General features: G+C 39.3%; 1 protein-coding gene across 5 annotated transcripts in view; it reads right to left on the bottom strand.

Moving 5' to 3' along the window:
* Positions 1-24,959, bottom strand: part of NCKAP5 (NCK associated protein 5) — a 783,557-nt gene that overhangs the window by 98,255 nt on the left and 660,343 nt on the right. For 4 of the 5 annotated variants that reach the window (XM_089520139.1, XM_089520143.1, XM_089520142.1 and 1 more), the window contains 2 exons: positions 22,882-23,059; positions 12,175-12,253 (listed from right to left, as the gene is read on the bottom strand). In XM_089520139.1, the coding sequence (XP_089376265.1) occupies positions 12,175-12,253; positions 22,882-23,059 (257 nt within the window). The remainder of the gene's footprint in view (positions 1-12,174; positions 12,254-22,881; positions 23,060-24,959) is intronic. The other variant, XM_089520141.1, reaches the window with a different exon arrangement.

Raw genomic sequence — 24,959 nt, 5'->3', positions numbered from 1 at the left:
TGAACACTCTATCCTACCATGCTTGTATATATTAATAGTAAATTCATTCCCTGAGCACCTGACCCTGTGTAACCAAAACTGCATCATTTACACAAGAGCCTTTGGCCATAGCAGGCCTTTGCAGGTGAACAGAGAGACTTGGTGGTGGGGATTCCTGGGGAGGGACCCCCCATTTTTACCAATTTCTTCTTTCTCATTGAGACAAACTGTCTCAAAATGGCAAGGCAACCTATTGAGGATTCCCCAATCCCCACAAGTGTCCCACCTTCTACAGTGGGAATGAGGCACTGTGGTTTGTAGAGGTGGTGGCAGAAGTGGCATCTGCAGCTTGTGTAAAAAGTTGTTTCTAAGCACCTTTTCCCTATATTTCTAATCAGAAATATGCAAAATCAGAAAGGGGCAGCCTAGTTACTCACAAAGACGTGATCAACTCATCAATGCATGAGCTTTATTAGACAATAATAATTTTCTAGCAGTCAAAAGGACTGCTAGAAAAACTGACAACCTAAAAAAAGTTAGGGGACCCAAAATAATAATAATAATAATAATAATAATAATGCTTTATTTATATACCGCTTTTCCAACATGATCAAAGCGGTTCACATCATATCACATCATATCAAATATATCACAAGTACAAAAAGAATAAAACAATTGTTAAACACATCATATAAACAATCTTAAATAAGAAGAATTCTCAACAGTATTCTCCTTGTATTGAGTTAGAAAAAAATTCAGGATGTTAGGTCTGTCAACAAGTCATAAAAAAATTCTGGAAAAATACTGTTTAATGTGACATGCGCTAAAAATATTATACTATCCGATCTGTTGTGGGCCTCCAGAGAAGTTCAGAAGAGAGCTAGATGTTTGCTTACTGTCTTTTAATAACTGTTAACTGTTCTTTTTTATTTTGTAATATTAATTGAATAACAATTTTTTAAAAAAATATGCACTGTTCAACAGCATATGAAACATTTTAAGTTCAAATTTTTATGTGTTTCTCATAAATCTATATATTGTCTGAAAATCCATGTCATGTTTTAGTGATTAATTAATTAATTTTTACATTCTTGTTTAGTGCACAGGGATAAAGTAAAGATTTGCATTTTTGCCAAACACTCCAGTGATAGGTAAGCATTCTCAGTGACAAAACATTTGTGTGTGTGTGTGTGTGTGTGTGTGTGTGTGTGTGTAAGAGAGGAGACAAAATGGGGTGAAGGGAGAAGAATAGTAAGAGAAAGGAAGAAATAGAGTTCAGTCATCCTAAACATGAGCACCGTAATTTGTAACACTGGAAATTAACATATACTAATAGCAACTAATTTGCAACTAATAACAAATGTTTATAACAACTGTATAGTTACTGTACAATTGACATTTTCAATAGCCTTGACTCTTCAGCACTTTTTCATTAATTTTCTACCTGTCTAATACTATGACTTGCAACTTAAACTTCCTTACAGGTTATGATGAAAATATACGTTTATTAGGGAAAGCACCAACACAAATGTAGCTTCATAAAACAGCAGTTTTCTATCTCACATATTTGAGGATAAGAACCATCCATAAAAAATACCCTTGATTTTAACCAAGGTCTTTATTACTTAATAAACAAATGAGTGGGTAGATAAGGACTAAAGAATGAATATTGCATTAATTTATTGTACTATCCTTGGCCCATTTAATGTTGCTGTTTAAATACAAAAACAGTGGAAAGCTGGACAAGTGCATATTTATCGACAGCTGAAGTCTAGAAGGAAAACCTTAACATTATTTCCGTCATAACCAAAGTACCTTAAAATACTGAAATTTCATTTTGAAATGTTTACAGTCCATACCACTTCATCGCTATTTAAGTATTCTGTCAAGTTGTATATGAAACTCTCTTATCTAGACAATCCAATCTCCTCTTAATTTTTTTTTTCATCACTCGCCTTCCTTTCTTTGGAAGAAACCTAAAGGTGTGGTCTGAAAAATACCACTGCCACTACTCAATACCAACAACCCTCAATTTCAAGAACATTTCAAATCTATTCAATACAGCTCAACATTTTCACTAAATAAGTCTACCTACAGTTCCAAAGGTATATGAAAGAGAGACCTTTCTTTTCTGATCAGATTGCTTTTAAATTAAACTGCACAACCTTTTGCAGAGCTGTTCTTTGAAAGCAAAAACTGATGTTACAAGAAAATGGTTGTAAGGTAGATGATTATCAAGAAGCTTAATGGATTGACGTGCCTGGCTATAGAAGTATAGAAGAAACCCCATACCCCATCCATCCATCCATCCATCCATCCATCCATCCATCCATCCACACATACATCCACTTGGTACAAACAACTTTATTGTTTGCATTTCAGTTTTGCCTACCTGAATAAATTGTTCTTTGCTCAATTTATTTTATTTGTAGTTCTTCAAGGCCTATAAAAACTTACAAAACTAATTAATTCTGAAAGTCTGTATATACTCATGTATACGTCTAGAAATTTTAGTCAAAAAATTGACCCCAAAAAACCTGAGTCAACTTTTCCACGGGTCAATGTAAGTACAGTGTGCCTCCGTTTTACATGGGCACGCCATATGCAGCTTTCAACATACGCTGAAAGCTGCGCCGGAAGAGCCCATCACGCGCCCTGGAAGAACAAATGAGGCGTGTGCCTGCTGCGTGTGCATGTCACTGTGCCCACCACAGCACGAGCCCCATTAGTTCCTATAGGGCTTCAGCATACACTGTTCCCCTTACACGGAGGGATCCGGAACGGATCCCCGCATAAGGGGAGGGTGCACTGTATTGTACTTTAACTCTTATAAAAATAGCTCTTATATAAAGATTATTAATTAAAAAAATAAAATAAAAAGTGAACTGTCCCTTGGTGAAAGGCAAAAGTGTAATCTGACCTGAAAGCACCATCCTCTCCCCTCGCCGTTCTCTCATCCATCCAGCCTTTAGAGGGAGCACAAACAGTTATGCCTGCTGGAATTTTGTTATGCCTGCTGGAATTTTGTTAAGTTCTTTGGCATCATTTTCCTTTGCTTCATCCTAAAGATCTTTTGTCACATGCCCCTAAATTTTACCCTTGACTTATACAAGGGTCATATCAAAATCAATCATTTTAGCCCCCAAACCTGACCTCTACCTATACATGAGGTCAACTTATAGTCAAGTATATACGGTATATTCTATTAAACCTTGTGGGGTAGAGGACATTGTGCTCAACACAACAATACCCATGTTGGACTCTCCCACTGATGGAATTTGCAATGTAAATCCCTACATGCATAGATATTTCTTCTTGTTTGTGTAATCATGCACACTGAATCTGTCATATAAATAATCAATGATGACTGAAGATAAAAGATTCACCCTCTTTTTACCCATGCTATGATAATGCCCTCGCTCACATGCACACCTACCTCCATTAGTACTAAGGCCTCACTGACTGGCAGTCACCAGTTGGAAAGGGACAATTCTTTCCCTTTCCTCAAAGGTGATGCTCTCCTACTATAATCAGGCTTTTAAAGGGATCTATTGGCCTACACAGTATTTGTAAGAGAATTTAATTTATTATGACACTGTGTATATATGGGTGTGTATTAATCAAGAGGTTTGAGAAACTGTATCAGGGCAGCGGGCGAGGCGGCGCAGCAGTAGCGAGGGAGAGAGAGGCAGCGTCTTTGGGGCTGGGCAGGCCCCTGGAGTATCCCCCCTCCCACCTGGCAGCCCAGCAACAGCAACGAAGGTGAGGGCACCGCCCAGGGCCCTTTAAAAGAGGCCCAGGAACAGCGACCTCGGCGAGGCGGCGCAGCAGCAGTGAGGGAGAGAGAGGCAGCGTCTTTGGGGCTGGGCAGGCCCCTGGAGCATCCCCCCTCCCACCTGGCAGCCCAGCAACAGCAACGAAGGTGAGGGCACCGCCCAGGGCCCTTTAAAAGAGGCCCAGGAACAGCGACCTCGGCGAGGCGGCGCAGCAGCAGTGAGGGAGAGAGAGGCAGCGTCTTTGGGGCTGGGCAGGCCCCTGGAGCATCCCCCCTCCCACCTGGCAGCCCAGCAACAGCAACGAAGGTGAGGGCACCGCCCAGGGCCCTTTAAAAGAGGCCCAGGAACAGCGACCTCGGCGAGGCGGCGCAGCAGCAGTGAGGGAGAGAGAGGCAGCGTCTTTGGGGCTGGGCAGGCCCCTGGAGCATCCCCCCTCCCACCTGACAGAGAGTGTGTGGTGAAATTACTGATATGGGCAATAAAAAACGTTCTAGAACAAGCCCTGATACAAACAAGCAGAACAAAGCTTCCAAACAGCTTAGAATTGATGACTTACTTGTTAATGAGGAAACTGCGAGTACTCCATCTAAATTGGCAAACACAAACTTAGAATTTTCAATTCCAACTGCTAACAACTTTCTTGTGTTGGGGCAAGAAAATGAGCTTTTATCTGAACTTTTAGTATCTTCAGGGAGTGAACCGGCTAATATTGGTGGAGGGGTGTCCCTGGAACTAAATGAGTCTGTATGGGAGAAACTGCCAGATACTGAGAAGGAACAACTCACAAAGCAAAACAAGTTAAATCCACCGGATTTTGTGACAAAACAATGCCTTTTAACAGCTCATACTGTCATTTCAATTTATGAGCGCTTAGGGAAAATTGTTAATCAGGTAGAGCTTCTCAAACACTCCTTTGAGACTTTTATGCAGAAGCAATTAGTGGCAAAAGAGAATTTAGATTATGTCAATAGAGAAATACCCTGTAAAGCGAGGATTTCCACTATCAATAACCCCAGAGGCAATCTACCAGCAACTTTTAAGGAGATGGGGGAAAGAAACCACGGTAGGGTTTTACAAGTAAACCAAGTTATGTTGCAAATTGCCTACAACAGTATAAACAACGGCAGATGGAGATCCAAGAGAATTATTAGATCCTCGCTGAGCCAACTCCTACAGGTGCCCTTCTACGACATTGATATCCTTGATGTGGAATGGCTTCCTAATACATCAACTTATAAACGAATCTTGTTAACTTTTGAACAATCTACAATTCCTCTCATGTTGTTGAAAATGAAACCTTTTTTATTCAAATTCCAAATAATTCCAGCACAGGTTTTTCGGGATCAAATTATATCTCCTCTGTTCCCTATTAAGCATGATAGTGGGGGGCCTGCAGTTCAAAGTAATGCCCACCTGACAATTCCTAAAGGAATCCCTAAAGGGACCCTGAGTAAGACCACACCGAAGCCCAATTCAGTTAAAACCTCCAACAGTACGGCAGAGAGGCAACCCACAGAGAAACTGGCCACAGATTTAAGTGATTTAATAATTAATATAGAACAACATGACATCACATCCAGAGTGGACGACCTTAAAAATATGCTGCTTACTACAAAGGATTTGGCCATACCACTGTGGAACTCAATAACTACCGCTGAGGCCCACGATGTGGAGAGGGCTTTAGATATGAGTTCTATTGATGCTCTCTTATCAATGAATAAAAAGGACCTTACAACTATAATTCCAATACAACCTTTGGAACCTAAGAGAGTTAATACTGTACCCTCCCCGCATGAAGCATCTAACAAACAAAAGGGTCCAGTTCAAACAGAACTCTTGAACATTGATGATGACATGGACTTTACATCAGCCTGACAACTAAGCTTATTAAGTTGGAATATCATGGGCTGGGGAAATAAGTTACATGATGCAGACTTTGCAAATTACCTCCACACTTTTAAAATTCTATGTTTACACGAGACATGGGCCCTTGAAACTAATTTGCCATCTCTTTATGGATTTCAAGCATTTTCTGTTCCCGCAGCTAAAAGTTGTACAAGAGGCCGTGGTAGTGGTGGTCTTACAATATTTATATCGGTTGATTTGCAGGCAGAGATTCAACCAATAACTAGTGCTTTTCCACATTGTATACAAGTGCTAGGTATCAAGAGCGTGGATTTTGGTTTCTTAATTTGTATAAATGTTTACTTCCCCCCTAACTTAGCAAAGAACGTAGGTCCTAATAATATTTGGGATAGTTTATCTGAAACCATATTTTCCTTAGAGAGCCAATATCCCTCTACAAGGCTTTTACTTTGTGGAGATTTTAATGCTAGAATTGGAAATGACTCAAGGCAGGTGGAGAGTACTAACCAAGGATCAATTGCTTATACTGCACCAGTTCCTAGGGTCTCAAAGGATATAATTACCAACAAAGTGGGCTCTAAACTTATAGAAATTCTTTCTTTGCATGGCTTGCTGTGCCTTAATGGAACCCATTATGATCTGACATCGGGTCCATATACGTATGTTACCAACAGGGGAACAAGTACAATAGATTATATAATAGTATCTGCAAATCTGGTTCCTGATATTTGTAGATTTGAAGTTATTAGTCGTGTTGAAAGTGATCATTTCCCTTTGTCATTATTATTTAATACTGGGTCATTTCATCTCCCTGGTACTCCCCAAAATTTAAATTTAAACTTAAATTTAAATGGAATTCATATCGGGGAACAGAGAATACGGTGGTCAATTAATCTGGGTAGCTCAGTCCATCAGATGCTGGAGAGTATTACTTTTAAGTCCCTACAATCAGCTATTTTAAATTCCACTTCAGATATTCTACATACTTTCCAAACTATCATTCAAATGCTTAGGCCCAAGTTGGTGAGTAACAAACAATTTAATCCCAACACGGTAGCAACTAACAGATGGTTTGATTTTGAATGTCAAAGTGCTCGGAAAGCACTGATGAAGTGCTCTCGGCAGGCACTTAGAAACAACGACAATATCTCTCCTGAAATCTTATCCTCTATGCGGTCAGCCTATAAGGCACTTTTAAAACACAAAAAAGATGAATATATTAGAACGCAATGGAAACAACTAGCGCAAGCGGTTACAGAAAAAAATGAGAAACAGTTTTGGGATATTACTGCCTCTAGCATGAATAGGATTAGACCGGTTATTGTGGGGCATATTACATCACAACAATGGTATAGCCACTTTAGTAAGCTCTATGGAGCTACAAATGCAGAGCATCACTCTCCTTCTGTTTTAAAAAATACCTATCTGCCTCAATGGCCCCCAGTTTCAGAATCTGAGATAAAAAAGCTGATTGCAGCTCTGGCATTGAATAAAGCCCCAGGAGAAAATATGATGCCCCCAGAAATATACAAAAATTTTTCTGAATGGTGGGCTCCAATATTAGCTAAGGTATTTACCCAAATTAATAATACTGGGATAATTCCAGTAGGCTGGAAACAGAGTGTAGTCGTCCCCATATATAAGAAGGGAGATAGGCAAGATCTTAATAACTATCGGCCCATAAGCCTGCTGGACGTGGATTCTAAGTTATACAGTAGATATTTATTAAACATGTTGGAGGATTGGGAATTTAATAACCAGATTATTTATCCTGAACAAGCTGGATTCAGGGAAGGCCAGAGTACTATTGACCACTGTTTGACTCTTTATTATTTAGCCCAGAAAGGAATCGAAGGCCCTACAAAACATCTATTTGTTGCCTTCATTGATCTAGCAGCAGCCTTTGACTCAATTGACAGAAACTTGTTATGGCTTAAATTGGCCAATACCAATATAGACAATCGCTTATTGTTTCTGATTAAGGAACTTTATACCAATACAACAGCAAGGATTAGAGTTGGTACTTCTGGCTCACTAACCGATCCCATTCCCACAAATAAAGGAGTTAAACAAGGATGCCTTTTGGCACCAACACTTTTTAATTTATTTTTGAATAATATTATCCCAGTACTTTCTGGCCCAGAATTCTTCCCGCCTACACTTGGATCTAAAAAGATCTCTATTTTGTTATATGCCGATGACACGGTTTTAATCTCACTTACACGTATAGGTCTGAGAAGGTTACTTTCCAAGTTAGAGGCATTTTGTTCCAAGGAAAAGCTTGTTATTAACTATAATAAAACAAAGGTAATGGTTTTTGGGAAAAGACACGCTGATTTTCGTTGTTCTATTAATGGTCATCAGATTGAACAATGCAGAGAATTTAAGTATCTCGGCATTTACTTCACAGAAAATCTTTCTTGGAAGCCCCATATAGAAGCTAGTAGAGCAGTAGCTGTGAGATTAATTGGAGCAATCCTTAGATTCTATAATCAGGCAGGGGGCCACTTAGTTGCGCCTGCTGTTAAAATATTCCAGAGTAAAGTTATAACCCACATTCTTTATGGCACTGCCGTGTGGGGTTGGGATGATTCCCAACTGGCCAAACTGGAGGCCATCCAGAATATGTTTCTTAGGAAGTTGCTCCTACTCCTACCTGGCATGCCTGCAGCCTTGGTTCGGGCTGAGGTTGGCCTTCCTTCTATTAGAGCTCGTATTCATTTTACTTTATTTAATTATTGGAGATCTGTAAAAGATTCTACAGTTAAGGTCTTTCCTAAGTTGTGCTTTCATTATTTACCAAGCTGCAAAGTTTGGAGCTCAAGATACCAGAGGCTGCTTGAAACATATCCTGCTCTAATTGAAAATCCTTCCAGTTGGAATTCAAGAGAGAAACTCCGTGAATATATTTTTAACCAAGATGTGCATCTGGATAGACTGACTATTAATAACTCGAAATTTTCTAAATGGTTTAGATTATATAAATTGGACCATCAGATGGCTGTTTATTTAGGGAATCTCACATTTTTAAAGCTTAGACAGGCTTTTACAGCTCTCCGCTTCCAAACAATGCCCTCAGCTATGATTGATGGTAGATATTCACATACACCTAAGAATTCCCGTTTATGTATTTGTGGAGCCTCAGAAATTGAGGATTTACCTCATTATTTGTTTTCTTGCTCACTATATACTGATCCAAGAACTAAATTTATGGGATCTATTCTGTCCAATTTACAGTCTAATACCATTTCCGAAAAAATTTATTATCTCTTGTCTGATATCGATTCTAAGGTAACTTATAAGGTTTCACTGTTTGCTTCAGCAGCAATTAAAATTTGGGCAAGGGTAATAGCAGACATCGCAGTTGATTGCCAGGGGGATGATCTTATCTAAACTCTGAAGCTTTTTTCTTTTTCTTTTTTCTTTTCTTCCTTTTTCAATGCTTTTAATGACTGTTAGGTGGATGATTTTACCCAAACTTTGAAGTGGTTGTTTCCCCCCCCCCCCCACTTCTTTTAATGTTGTTCTATTTAATTGATTGGAAGTATATTATGTATTATGTATTAAATCTGGATGTTATTTGAGGGGATATTTTATAATTCTAAATTGCTGTTACTGGTTTTGTATTTTATACTTTATATTTTATCATGAGAATGGCCTTTGGCTTAAGCATTAATAATAAAGATGAGATGAGATGTATCAGGGCAGCTGTAGTGTGAGGGTTTAGAGCTGATCTTTAAGAAAGAGGCTTGAAAGAGATGATAGATTGAGCACTTGCTTGGAAAATTAAGAGTTAAGACATTTGTTCTGGCTTTCAAGCTGAATAACTTTAGATATGTTGTATTTTGTGACTCAAGGTTCCCCCAGCCATAAAAGCATATTTTAAAGGTACAATGTTTGAAATAATAGCTTATTGAAATCTATTGCATTGTCTTTTCAGGTTTTTTTAAAGGAAGACTAATTCAAAAAGCTATTAAGTTATTTCAATCTATTGGCTCACCAAACACATTTATACAGAATAAAAAGGTGACTGAGAATGTGTGTCTGTGAGTGAATAAATATCACGCATGTGTGATATTAAAAAAAAATTGTACCGAATTGTGACAAAACATTATAGTGAACACACCAATCTGAAGTCCATTAGAAGATATTTAACTTGCATATTAGTTCATGTTGTGGACCGTATACCAGTTTAATCATCTTATGCTGACAACAGTAAAGAGTACCTGTTTCTTGTTCAAAGAGGGTCTCCCCAAACTGTGCTTATATTTATTCTCTTTTCTATTCTTATAATTTAAGGGTGGGGGATGGGGGGAGAGAAGAAGTGAAAATCCCATAAGGGCTCATTCAAATGTGAGTATGTAACAGTTTAACACAATGAACCCAACATTATACTGCAGCAACTTCTTTGATTGGGAGGAGGTTGAAATCAAAGCCCCCTAAAAACATTTTAACAGCCTGGGAGAGAGATTTTGTGAGCTGGCAGCAAAAACATTTTCATATGTGATAAAAATAGGAGAAAGCAAGCACCAAACTCCCTTCACAAACACTTGAGATTGTGAACAACCAGCATGCATGAAGTGTAATGCAATACTATATGCGCTCTGATGCTTACGGATAATGAAGAAAACTAATATTGTTGGTAGAGACTGTTATATGCATGCTAAAGTAAGTATCATATTACACTAATAGAATCTACTATCCCACAGGTTCATGAACAAGGAAATATACTGAACAATGGGGTGAGAAATCTGTGGCCTGCCAAGGATTTTAGACCAATCATAGAACACCTTGCCAGTAGAGCTAATACTAAGGGATTCTGGGAATGGTATAACCTGTGGATGGACAAAATGTCCTAACAGCTGTTAAGCAATCCAGCAACCACTGTATGGTCAGGCTGTGTTATAGTTAGAAGAAGCTAACACATATATAAACACACTCAGCATCATGGCTTAAATTGAGCTATTGTTTCATAGACTCCACTCTAGAACAATGATCCCCAAATGGTGCCCGTTGAGAGATTTGGGACTTCAGCTCCTAGAAGCCTCAGCCATGTTGGCCAACAGTCCGGGATTCTGGGAGTTGAAGTCCAAAATTCCTCAGTGGATGCAAAGGATGCCTTTCTGCTTCACCAAAGGTGACATCATACATTTTGAAAAATCTGAAAAACGTCCTGAATGGTTGCCCCCCCCCCTTTGCTTCCAGTGAGACCCTCCCTCCCCCCCCCAACTTGCAATTTGACACTGCAATTTGGATGACAATCAAAAACATTCTATCAAATGCTGATGTTGTTTAACTGTTTTGCAGTGGTCTGTTTTAAATGACAGTGGTCTATTTTAAATTCATAACAGAGAAGACAACTCAACAGATAAAATAGTGCAGCAAATGAAAGTTTGTAATATTTTGTCTGACTATATCCTCTATAGGCTTTGTTTGTGGGTGATCTTATAACCTAGATCATCTCAGATTCTTGATACATACAGCTCATACAAAATTGCTGCAACAAGCTGCATATGTAGCGCATCCGTACACAGTGTTTTGCTATGGATGGAAGAAATACTGGAAAAGCCATACTGTTGCATGCTTAACACCTTTATGACACCTTAGTCACACAGTATCCCTATGATCAGTCAGACATACTGCTTGTTTACCCTTTTGCTTTCTATACTATAGTGGTACTATACATTTTTTCTTTTTTTCTTTTGTGGTTGTGGTTGGTTTTCTGAACTGGTAGACAGTCATGTTTTTTTTTCTACACTGGAAAAGGATACGCCATTGTCCAAAATATGACTGTTCAACAATATAGCTACATTTGCAGACCAGTTTCATTATATTCAGGACATTGCTTAATATCACTACTTGTACTTGAATCAAACATTATTAATACTTAAATTAAGCATTTAATTAATACTTTAATTAAAGGATCAGAACACACTCTGTTGAGAAGTGTGTAAGTGAATACCAGTTTAGGGGAAATTTAAACCAAGAGTGGGCAATGGTTCTTGGACTGCTAGTCCTAGCAGTCCTAACCAACACAGGTAATGGTGAAGGTTCATGGAAGCCAACAGCCCAAAACAGTTGGAGGGTCATAGTTATGCATCACTGGTTTAAATAAGAAATGGGGGGGGGGGGGGAACAGAAAAAAAATAATAAGAAAAAGTTCAATCAATTTGGAGCGGGACAACAACAGTGGAGAAATGGAATCTTAATGCATGGTTAAACAGGAGAACATGAGCTTCAATGTAATGCTGATTTTTCCCAGGAGAAAGACAGTGTGTGTGTGTGTGGGGGGGGGGGGTAATCCCCTTCTTTCATCAATACAGTACCCCAGGACCTCCTGTCCAAGGCTGAGGCTTTCTAAAATGTGTATAGGCAAAACAAACAAACAAACAAAATCTAATCATAGATCCCTGTTTGATTTAATTTCCCCACTATAATTTATCAGAATTCAATGGGCTTAAATATGCTTAAAACGCTAGACTGCACCCTATGCAAATGGATAAGGGGAATAGAAGACACACATTAATACACAGTTCAGCATTCTTGTTTTTACCTATCAAATGGCTTTGACATGTTGAATCAGTGACGGTGTCTTCTTCATCCTCTGGGAAGTTTTCTGTTGCCACTTTAACCTGTGGTGTATACAATAAGATAATTAACATTGCTTTCAAATATCTCTTTTGAAAAACACAGAGCAAAAGTCACAATTTCCAAACACATCTGTTTAACTTGTACCTGTTTTATCACCTTTCACTATCTGCCTTAATGCAACTTTGAAGTTGTACATAATGAGACATTAGAGTGCAGCTCATCCGGTTATGAATGACTACTAAATTGGTACTCCTAAAGTGGTTCTAAATGCTTTAATAAAAGCAATACTATGCAACTGTCAAGGAAAATTAAGTCCTGGAGAGGTATAATTCCACAGGAGGAAAGAGCTTGTGCAATGATTTATTTTAATAAGAATAAAGAAATACACTTAGGTCTCTTGATCTTGTATTTACCTCTCTCAAGAAATATTACACTTCATTCATGTATAATGAAAACACAGGAAACAAACAAAACACAAGACATGGATTCTTTTTCATTCTGTACTTAAGTCATTTAATATTGGCCCCTTTTCCAGGTCTATCGCAATGCAAAGCATTATTGTTATCTGCTGTTCTGGACAGAGGTTGAGCAGTCTCCACTTCCTATTGTGCCCCCACCTCCACCACTCTCTACAGATTCATAAGCTACAAGCAGTCTTTTATGTTATTGTTTTTAAAATGAGGGTGGGCGGCACACAACTGGCATTCAATATCCCAAATATCCATTGTTAGTAGGGGACTTGGGATATTCTGTTTGTCACAGGGTAGCACAGTGCCGGATAACAGGCTTGCTGCTATACATGCTATTGTGTCAAGATGTAAGTGAGATTAATTTAATTAAGAGTTCTCTGCAATGTTCAGAATGGAATAAATGTACACGGATATTTTCAGAGCCATGGCAGACACATGGAAAGAAATAATGATAATTAACATTATCAGGTGTCCCTTCTATGGCATACTCAATAATACGGTTTAATTTTAGGACAAATCAGAAGTAGGGACAGATAAGAATTTCATTTTCATTTAGATTTTTAATTTATTATAGGCTGTTTTGGTTATTAATTAATTAATTAATAAATAAATAATAAAAATAAGAGGTATGGATGGATAAAAATTCATTTTCATTTATATTATAAGCTACTTTGGGGCTTATGCTGCGAGAAGGGTGGGGTATTAAGAATAAAAATAAGAATCTACCAAATTTTGCAAATGCTTTGAAATCTGGAACAGCAAGTCCTTCAGATAATTTTAGCACAACCTGGGAGAAATCAGAACAAGCGGATTTGTTTCTTCAGGCCATTGGCTTTGACTGTTTAAAAGTCTAAGGATTTTGGTGCTGAATTTAGGCTGCCCTCTCTTTGGGCAGATTTCATATATTTAACAGTGCTGTGGCAGGCATGCTGGGATAAGTTGTCCTTATTGAATTTGCCTGGTGTAAAGGGAGGAATTTTTTTGTATTTCACTTTTGAAGAATATTCCCAAGTTCACACATTTACTCATATCTGAAAGAGAAAGAACTTGAGGTGTAAACAATAAAAATAAAAACAATCCTTGTGGAATAAAAGGAAGCTAGCAAATTTTACATAGCTGGAAGCCTTCATACAGCTGACTGAGGTATATGTACCTAGACACAAATGCATATCGTTTTCATAGTGTTTTCCCAGCTAGCTATAATATATGGAAATATACATCATAAGCAACATCCTCTCATCAATTTTTTTTGAAATACACTTGGTGGCCTGATTACCTAATTTGAGAGTCCTAGACTTAACAGTCTTATGCAAGGCCCTCCCTTTACATGTTAATGTGTATTACTTCAATATATAGAAATCTGGCCTTCCTTTCTTGAGGACTATCCTGCTCATTCTTCCAAGTGGAGTCCTGGACTTTGTCCACAAAGGACTTCCCTGGTGTCAAGCTATAAAACAAAATTGAAAAAACACCCTCATGCAAAATTGGACTCTTAGAGTCATGGCGTGCCTTTCCAGGTAAGCAAATGAACCCAAACTGCTAGCTAAGTCCCCGTGGTGACTCCTTCCCAAGGCAATTCTGCTCCATTTCTCTCATTAAAATGTAGTTTTAAAAAGATTTCTGTACAAATGTCAGGTACTGGCATGAAGTCTTGGACAGAATGCACAGACTCCAGAGGCAAGTGTTTTCAGAGATTCCTTGGCAGGACATTAAGCCTTCAATTAACACACTGAAAACAAAAAGATTTAATTCTATAGCATATCAAGGATATGTATTTGAAAGCCATATTAAAAAAATTGTTTTTGCTGTTGAGGTGGAACTAAACATCTAAATTTCATATTGTGTTTTGAAGTACAAGTGTTGGTTAATAGTTTAATCCTCATCTCCAAATGTGCTTTGCATTTTTACAGAGGAAAGGGGAAAAGAAGAAGTAATAATTTCAGTTCAGGGCTTATGAAATGGTTTGTGTCATTTTTCTCAAAAGGCGCTTGTTTTGTTTTATTTTTTCAAAAATAATGCACAGTGGGGAAACCTACCAAATCGTACTGTTTTCAATCACAGCCATCTTTTTCTACAAAATTCTCTACAATCTGATTCAAATTAAGTCAGGAAAGAGGGGGGAGACATTAAGAAGAGGAAATAAGATGCAAGGATTATGTTTTGAAAAAGATTAAGTTGCATGAATTTAGAGGACAAGTGGAAATTGCTTACAGTTTTCTCATCACCATCACTCTCATCATTCTCATTATCATAATATACTCTTTGTTTATAAATGAAATTAAAAAAAATAAGAACATAAACTACAGGTATTTGCTTTCTTTCATTCTAAATGGTATCAATATAATAATACTATTCTTTTCATTTATGGAAGGAATTTTTTAAAAATCCTTATTTTAAACCCTTGTAATGAATCAGCATATAATGTAACCCAGTCTTCAAATAAACAATGTCCTAATAACACTTCGATATTCAATTTAACAAAACATAGTCAAGGAAGGAAAAGGTAAAGCCTTTCCAATGTGACTAATTTGCCCTTAGAAGTTTCAAAAGGGGAGGGGGATTAGTATTTCCTCATTGTTTATGTACATTCAGAACAATCTTTGTACTTGCTCGATAAAATGAAGTGTGTTTCTTGAAGATATACTTAAAGTCCTAAATGGCTATTATTGTTACGTTTGCAAAGACTTCACAAAATGAGACAAAAACGTCTGGAAATTACTGAGCCATTAGACAATAATAAGAAAGTTTAAAAAGAAATTGTAAGAGGAGAATGCTTTTATAAAATACTTCTGTACAGTGAAGATATACCCTAAGCTGTCAGCACCATATTAAATGGAGCATAGTTAAATTGAGTGGCTGTGATAAGGGACTCGGCTCCGCTATCAAAGTTCTAGATCAGTTGGATTGAATTTCCTGCATATTGCACATTTCCAGACTTCCATTCTCTCTCATTTCTTTCGGTGACATTACAAGGGCAGACTCAGATATGCTTATAATTTGTGGTTTTATAATGCAGGGGACATCTACATTTTCAAAGAAAAGATGACACCACAGAAGCTACAGGCCACAAAAGAGAAGGAGGGAGGAAAAAGTTTGCTTAAGAGTAAGTATTCAGAATACAGTTTGGAGCTATTCTTAACAAATGACCTTGTATATACTCTAGTAATGGACTTATTTACATGAAAATATAAACACAGAGAGCAAGCTGTTCATACTTTTAACCTTAAGCTCACTAAACATCGATTCTAAGTAAATAGATTTTTTAGTGCCCATTATGAAGGCCTTCCAATGTTTTTAACTTTAAAATATACCCTTGAATAATGGGTAATTCACATTTCAAATTTTCTTTTCTAAAAAGCTTAAGCATTTATGCATTTTAATTGTTTGTTTTTCTCTTAGCAACAACTGGGTGGAGGTGGGGGGGGGGAGCAAAGCCAAGAAACCAAAGGAATTTTGGCATAAAAGCTTTAAGGGACATATTTTAAGGGCAATGTGCAAATTAAATTCTAAAGACAGGCTGTAAGGGTCAAATTAGGTATACTTAAAAAGAATCTCCAATTTATTTTATTTGATGTGACAGATACAGGGAGATCCAGGTTTTGGGTTGTGACCAAAGCATTAAGAACAGGTGTAACATTAACACTTTCTTTACTGCACACTTTCCAAACTCCTCACTTGCTAGTAACGCTTTGGAGATTTCTGGGAAAGAAAAGTTGTATTGGAAAAAATGTACAGGTTGTGTCTCCCTTATTCAAAATGCTTGGGACTAGAAGTTCAGGGGAGGGTTTTTTTTTGGGGGGGGGGGTGTTTTTGGATTTTGGAATATTTGCATTTACATATTGGTAGAATTCAAAGATATAGCCGTGTTAGTCTGTACAATCAGTACGTAGAGAGATCTTGTAGCACCTTTGAGACTAACTGAAAGAAAGAAATTGGCAGCATGAGCTTTCGTAGACTTCAGTCTACTTCCTCAGCTGCATTTGGTGGAGTGGAAGCTGAGCCCAGACATATATATGTCATTGGTATGTGAGGATGTCAGTACAAATTACAAATCCTTTGTGTATGGAAATGAAGTTGCGGGTCCAATTTTAACTACGGTCGTTAGTGCACAAAGACAAAGAACACTGGTCTTTGTGCACAGAGATGATGAAGTGGCAGATCCAGCTTTGAAATAGGACTAGCCTGTGGTAAGGGGAATAGATGAATGTAGGACACCCCCATAAGGATGGGGTCAGATAGTGTTGAAGTGCATGTATTGTGTCAGGAAACCATTGTCTTTGTTCAATCCATTACTGAGGGACTGTAGTTTGTAGATGAATTCCAGTTCTGCTGTTTCTCTTTCCAATCTACCTTTGTAGGTCTTTTGTTCAATGACCACTGTTCTCAGGTCAGAGATGGAATGCCCAGGGAGATTGAAATGTTCTGCCACCAATTTTTGCTTATTCCCATTCCTGATATCTGTTTTATGTCCATTTATCCTCTGGCACAGGGACTGGTCTGTTTGCCCAATGTAGAGTGCTGAAGGGCAATGCTGACACAGGACAGCATAGATCACATTGTAGGATGAGCACGTGAATGCATAATGAGATATCTTGGAGATGGGGACCAAGTCTAAACACAGAATTCATTTATGTTTCATATACACCTTATGCATAAAGCCTGAAGATAATTTATACCCAATATTTTTAATAATTTGGTGCATGAAATGATGTTTGTGTACACTGAACACAAAGCAAAAGTGTCATATCTCAGCCACCCATGAAATAAGTTTTAATTTTTGGCATATTTCAGAATTCTGGATAGGGTAGACTCAACCCATATGGAAACAGAATTAATACTGCCTCTGGATTTCTCATCAAATTGTTTCCTTGGCTGGATTAACACCCTTCGCCCCCAACAAACTTTAGCTGTAGAGGAAAGCACACTCAAAAGAGGTTCACTGCCACAACCATGCAGTTTCCCAGTCTTGATATGATTTAGATTGCACTACTAAAGTAGTGACACATCTTAGCTGTGACACATCTCTGAAATATATATGATGTTAACTTGTGCCACAAGTTGTACAGAGGTAGCATAGAAATGTACAGAGTTGTCTTAAAATGTATGAGGCAAATTGAAATACACAAAGAAGATTGAAATAATCATTTAAAATTATGATTTATTTGAACAGATATTGGATGACATCTGCTATCAATGTTTTTGTAATCTTCTCCTTGTGGCATCTGATCAATTTAGATAATATAATGGAATTTGATTCCAGTTAAAATTGTATAGGAGCGGAAACAATTGTTGTTATTTATATCTCACTCAATTTGTTCTGGATGGCTACAAAAGATGAGAAGGGTCTCATTATTTACGTGTCTCTGTATGTATATGTTTGTGTGTGTGCATGCACAGGCCTAACGTGTTTACTCTTTTTTTATTTCAGAACTTCTATACTCCTTTCATTTAAAAAATCACAATGTCTCACCATATGTAGACAAGCTGACGGTTAGGTATAGTCACATTTGGGCTCAAACAGACAAGTCAAAATAAAGCTGCTTTGGGTCACTTTGGAGGTATGCTGTTTAAATGATGCATGCATCCTAAGAGGCTGAAAGCTGCACTAAAGCCATGCTCCAGTCCTAAGGACTGGAGCGCGGCTTTGGCGCAGCTTCTGGCCTCTTAAGATGCGTGTGTCATTTGAACAGCATACCTCCAAAGTGACCGGAAGCAGTTTTATTTTGGCTTGTCTGTTTGGGCCCACTTATTTAATGAGTTCATTTCTAGACTCACCATGGCCAGCTTAACATTAAAAATAAAGAAGGATAAGAGCCTAGTAGAATTAAGAGCAAACCAAACTTCACATTCTTTCCTAAAAGTAAGCAAGATGATGCATTTTCTCAAATCAGAGGAGCCCTGGTGGCACAGTGGTTAAATGCTTGTACTGTAGCCACTCACTCAAAACCATAAGGTTGCAAGTTCAAGATCAGCAAAAGGGTTCAAGCTTGACTCAGGCTTGCATCCTTCCGAGGTCGCTAAAATGACTACCCAGATTGTTGGGAGCAAATTGGCTTACAGTTGTAAACCGCTTAGACACTGCTTCGGCAATATGAAGCGGTATATAAATGAAGCTTGTTTGTTTTGTTTAGATCATTATGTCTAGTTCATTCCATAATGGGTATGGGGAGGAGCCTTTTTTCTAGGTATGAAGATCTTATTTCATTTAGTGAAGGCCTATGAAACATTACTTAGGAGTTTGTCACACAGAGGCAAATCCCGTGCAGAATCGGGATTTTTAAATCCGTTGAACACCTGTAAAATGTGGGTTGTTTTTCAGATGCATTGTCAGAAAGAGAAATTTGAGCCCCCACCATGAAATAAAGACACCAGATACGTAAACTGGATGTAAAAATGGGATTTTATTAGAACTAAAACCTATTTAACCCAAACTGTTAACTTTAAACTCTTGAGATATCAACTGAGGGTGAAATCCTGATGCAGATTGAGCTAAAGCCAGGTGTCTTTCCTAGACCACCTCTTCAGCCTTTCCACTGGGTGAAATACCAGACTCTGAGGGCAAACCAAACACTCAGATTGTATCCACGCTCTCCCAAACTCCCTCAAGTTTGTAAGAGAGGGTAAACCCCCTGATATCTTCCCCAAAGGGTTTCCTGAGCAACCCCCATGTTCCTTGACAGGTAAAGGCTGCCCTGAGCCAGACCTTTCACCTCAATGAGGTGCCTAGGTGCACACCGATCCTTCCCCCACCCCTGTTAAGGCCAAGGGAAATCTATTTAGCATCCTGCTACAAGCTAATTACAAGTCCCCAGAAACAGTATGAGGTAGGCAAAAACACTGGGACAAGGGGAGAAAATTCCTACCTGGCCCCAAACTGACTGAGCAAGTCCATATTATTATTAGCTTTATTTATAAAGCGCCGTAGATGTACAGGGCGTGTACAAAAACCAAATAAAATAAAAAATATATAAAAAGCCTGCCTATGGCATACAATCTAGAGGTTAAAACAACAAGTTAAAACGTCATAAAAAGCAAGTTAAAATAGCAAATATCCAACATTGGGTCGAGCATCAAAACAACCAGGTCACAATCACAGACTCCCTGGAGACGCTTCCCTAAACAATGTGGTCTTCAACTTGGCTCTAAAGATGGTTAGAGACGTGTTGAGTCATGCATGTAAGGGGAGGAGGTTCCAGGAGTGGGGGGCAGCAAGCGAGAAGGGACGAATCCGGGACGGGGCCGTGGAAATCCTGGGCTGGGATAGGAGACCTTGGCTACCAGAATGGAGGAAATGAGTGGGGATGTAGGGAGAAAGAAGTGCAGAGAGATAGGGAGAGGCCAGCCCATGCAGGGCTTTAAAAGTGAGCAGGAGAAGCTTGTACTGAATGTGGAAGGGAAAGGGGAACCAGTGAAGGGATGACATTAGGGGGGAGACATGGTCATACCGGCGAGCGAGTGAGATAATATGAGCAGCTGAGTGCTGAACAGAAATCAGTGGGTGGAGGTGAGAGAGAGGAAGCCCTGCCAAGAGAAGGTTGCAGTAATCTAATTGCGAGACCACTAGGGCATGACCAAAGTCTTTGCAGTAGAAGCAGAGAGATATGGACGGATTTTGGAGATATTATAGAGAAAAAATCTACAGACCTTGGCTGTGGCCTGGATCTGAGGGATAAATGACAGAGAGGAGTCGAAAATGAAACCAAGACTGCGGGCTTCCTGAATCGGCTCAATAGAGATGTTGTTGACAGAGATAGAAAAGGAATATTGAAGGGTGGGCTTAGGAGGGAAAACAAGAAGCTCCGTCTTGGACACGTTGAGCTTCAAGTGCCGATGGCACATCCAGTGGGAAACAGCTGTCAGACAAGATGAAACTTGCTGCTCAAGCCCTGGCGAAAGGTCAGGGGTGGAAAGATACAGCTGGGTATCATTGGCGTACAGATGGTAAGAGAAACCGAAAGAACTGATAAGTTTACCAAGAGACAGTGTGTATAGAGAGAACAAGAGGGAACCCAAGACAGAACCCTGAGGAACTCCAACAGATAGGGGAACAGAGGGCAAAGTCCGGCCACCCGAGACCACTGCGAAAGATCTATCTGACAGGTAAGATTTAAACCAATCAAGAATGGAGCCCGAGAAGCCAAGGTCAGAATGTAAGTCAACTAAGAGACAGTGGTCCACGGTGTCCAAGGCCGCACACAGATCGAGGAGGACAAGGGTAGAGTAAAGGCCATTCGCCTTGGCCCACAAGAGATCATTCGAGATCTTGGTGAGGGCCGTCTCTGTGGAGTGCCGTGGGTGGAAACCAGACTGGAAAGGGCCCAAAATGGAGTTGGTTTCAAGAAACTCAAGACAGCAAGAGTAGACGATTCGTTCCAGAACCTTGGAAAGAAAAGGAAGAAGAGAAATCCAGCAATAGCTAGACAAGGAAGAAGAGTCGAGAGAAGGTTTTTTCAGAATAGGGGAGACTAGAGCATGTTTAAAGACCGAGGGAAAGGAGCCTGTAGAGAGAGAGAGGTTAAAGATGTAGAGGAGGGAGGGCAAAAAAGAAGGAGCTTTGGAGATTAGAAGATGAGAAGGAATTGGGTCAAGAAAACAGGTTGTGGTTTGGAAGAGTTCAGCAGCGTAGAGAGTTCATCCAGAGAAACAGGAGAAAATGCAGAGAATTTGTTAGCAGGGGGAGCCAGGAGATCAATGGTGGGAAACAAATCAGAAAGAGTCAGCTCCGACCGAATAGTAGTGATCTTTGTAATGAAATAATTGGCAAAATTGGAAGATTTTTATAATGGATAAAGTCGGCCCACTCCCTGGACTTTCTCCAGAGACGTTTGGCCACTCGAGAGCAGGACCGGACGAACCTAACGATGGGAGTGATCCAGGGCTGAGGCCTAGTCATAGAAGAAGAGGAGGACATGTGCGTAGATACAGGGGCAAAGCTGTCAAAAGTTGAGGAAAGAGTGGAATTGAGCAAGGACATGGCTGAATCTGCAGAGTCCCCAAGATTAAGAGAAGCAAGAGATGAATTCAAGGACTGAGTGAGAAGATTAGAGTTAATAGATTGGAGGTTACAGAATTGGCAGGAGGCAGTATGGCAAGGGGGTGGGATATAAGTGAGAGTAAAAGAGATTAAATGATGGGCAGCCTCAAAAACTATACCCATGCCAATAATGGCAAGCCACTTGTTTGGGTGTACAAACGTGAAAATAACCAGAATGGAAAGCCGACAAAAGCCACTCCTTTCTACTTTTGGAATTTTCCCAAAAGTAAAAAGGAGGGAGTTTTGTTGGCTTTCTGTTTGGGTTATTTTCATGTTATTTCTCTTTCACACAAATGTCATGTGAAAAACAACCTGCATTTGTTTTTTTTTCTATTTGCTCTTTGGGTTAACCCCGAACGTCATGTGAAAAACAGCACACTTTAAGTTTAGTTTCTGCACAGGATTTGTCCCATGAGATAAACTCCTTAGTTTACAGAATACTAGTGAGTTGTTAATGTAGCAGGAACAGGTTTCTTGGACAGATGGATTTTAGACCATGGAACTGCTGAAATGATCGATATTGGCATCTTACACTGGGCCTGGAAATAGGCATGGATGGCTAAATGCAACAGTGACATAAACTTCCAATTTATGTCACTGTTGCATTTATAAATGAACATCAATGTGCAACTGATGCAAAATTCATAAAAATGTGTATTATTTCAATATATATTTTTACAAGCTTCAAATTCTTGCATGTATTTTACTCTATAAAATAATATCCTATTTTTGTACACATTTTCTCCTAATGTACATATTTTGTATGCAATTCTATGCATTTTAACCTCAATTATACATTATATATGTATTTTTGTACTTTTTTTTTGCCCCAAGACCTCTATTGTAAAATTTGGAGAAGTGAAAAAAGCAAAGGGCAGCTGTGGTCCAATCTGCATATTAGTCTGAGAAGTGCAAATAAGATTGAAAGTACAGGTAGCCAGTACAAATCATCATGAGACGGACTGATGATCACAGTGGACGATAAACAAGAACATTAGTGTAATTGGATTCTCTAATCAGACCATCAGCCGTTGACATTAATCCACCATTCCCCAGCTATGACAAGCATATTTCTGCCATAGATAATGGAACATGCCTAGGAGTGTTAAAGAGTAAGAATAAGAAATGAATTACACTTCAAATAGAACAATGGGTTGCTGCTTACCGGTGTCTCATTTGGTACTTCCCTATCAGCCTTTGTTTTGCTGTTTTTCTTCTGGCTTCCTTGAGTGCCAATAGAGTTGCTGGGAGGAGAAGAGCCCTGGGAACTGCCCTTCGACACACTCCTGTAGGAAACATTATTTGATCCACTTTCTGTCTGCTGGGCTGCTTTCTTATCAACTCTGCAGGTAGAAAGTGATTCCTGTGATAAATTACATTGCCCTTCTTCAATCATTCCACTTTCCCCATTCCTTTAATGTTTAACGTAACCTCCCTGTATCTTTCTCCCTGTAGACCTTTGAGTGATAAATGTTTCTAACTAGCCTTGATCAAATCTGTCACTTGCAATTTCTGGTACTATATTAATTTAGTGTTTCACATATATTTATTTATTTTAAATCTTCTATGACTGTGGGGTAAATTAGAAAACACTGTACAGGTACAATCATTGCTGAATATGTCCTGTAGGTTAAGATTAAGATAGCCAGAAATGTAATTGGCCTGCTAAGTTACTATATTTGTTTACTAAGAAGCACAAACAGCCAAATTTAAAGGACATTAAAAAGAAAAAAACCCAGAAAGTGCCCCTTTAAAAAATCTATTGCACACTATATGCCTTGAAAAATGCTATGGTTTAAAATATCTATTAGATTTTATGCGACATACTTTTCTTTAATTTCAGAGTTCATTGACCTGGTTAACAAAAAGCAGATACAAATGATCAGAGCAATAGTGTGGTGCAGCTTTTACTAGGCTGCAATTGTAGTTGCAAGTGGTGGTGGTAGGATTGGGTCTTTCAACACACATCCACATTTTAAAAAACTCACTGCCTACACAACTAGTATGTAAGGAAAGAGGTTAATCATGAATCCTGATCCCTGCTATAGTAATTTTGCATGGGAGTTTCCTTGGCCCTATATGGACAGGCCAAAATAAAGCTGCTTCGAATCACTTTGGAGGTATGGTGTTTCAATGATGTATGTGTCCTAAGAGTCTGGAAGCTGCACCAAAGCTGCACTCCACTCCTTAGGACTGGAGCATGGCTTTGGTGTGGCTTCTGAATTAGGATGCATGCATCATTGAAACACCATACTTCCAAAGTGACTTGAAGCAGCTTTATTTTGGCCAGTCTGTATCAGGCCTTTGTTTCCTTTCTATATGTGGTATCACACTATAATCCCCTGCCTGCAGCCTGAAATAGTGGAATCCAGGAACTCACCATTTCATCCTGTTCAAAGTAAAATTGTCAGGACTGACATAAGTGTGATTACTATTTGCCAGTTATTAAAAACATGGAATTAAAACATTGCTTTTACAGCCTACGGCGGGTTACAGACCGCCCGTTTGGGGCGGCCTGCACCCGCCCCTTTCCCTGCTGTATCGGGGCCTCAGCTGAGAGACCGGCAGCCTCCGTGGCCCCGATCCGCTGCTTTCCAGGCTGCGGGAAAGTGGTAAAAGGCCGCTTCCCCACGGCCTGGAAAGGACACCCATGTAAAGGCTGTGCCCAGTGACGCAAACCCCAGAAGGAGCTCCTTCTTACGCTGCGGAAAGGGTGCTCTTGGTGCCCTCGCGCGGCGCAAAGACGTCACGTCCGAGCCGCCTCGTTTGGAGGTGGTGCGGTCGTGACATCGTAATGGCGGCGGCCGTGTGGAACGGCCACCACCAATTTGTATGCGCTCCGTGTGTGCTAGGGTTGGGAGTGTCCGGAAAGGACACTCCTTTCTAACTCTAGTACGCGCAGAGCGTGTACTTTTAGGCCCGTCTGTAACGGGCCTACCTTTCTTGCTAATATGCATTTGCTGTTACTTTTACTGTTAAACTGTTTCATTTTTAGACTTCAACTGTGGAGGAAAATGAAAGGCAAGAGACAAATCATTTAAAACCATAGATGTAAAGTGAGATAAAGCATGAGTCAAGTGGCTCCTTGCCAAGGAGAAAGTCCTATGGGGGATGCTGCTCTAAAATGGCCCTCTACCAGTCATTGGTAGTCAAGTCATTGGTGGATGCTGGGCCATGTGAAATAATATCCTTCCAAGCTTCCAGTTTCTAGGCCACAGATTGGCAATTGTGGGAGTCCACGTT

This window comes from Sceloporus occidentalis, unplaced genomic scaffold, assembly GCF_023333645.1.
Source record: "Sceloporus occidentalis isolate IW3139 unplaced genomic scaffold, rSceOcc1.0.p SCAF_4, whole genome shotgun sequence".
Lineage (NCBI taxonomy): Eukaryota > Metazoa > Chordata > Lepidosauria > Squamata > Phrynosomatidae > Sceloporus > Sceloporus occidentalis.
The sequence above is the reverse complement of the archived record's forward strand: the minus strand, read 5'-3'. Positions and strand labels throughout refer to the sequence as shown.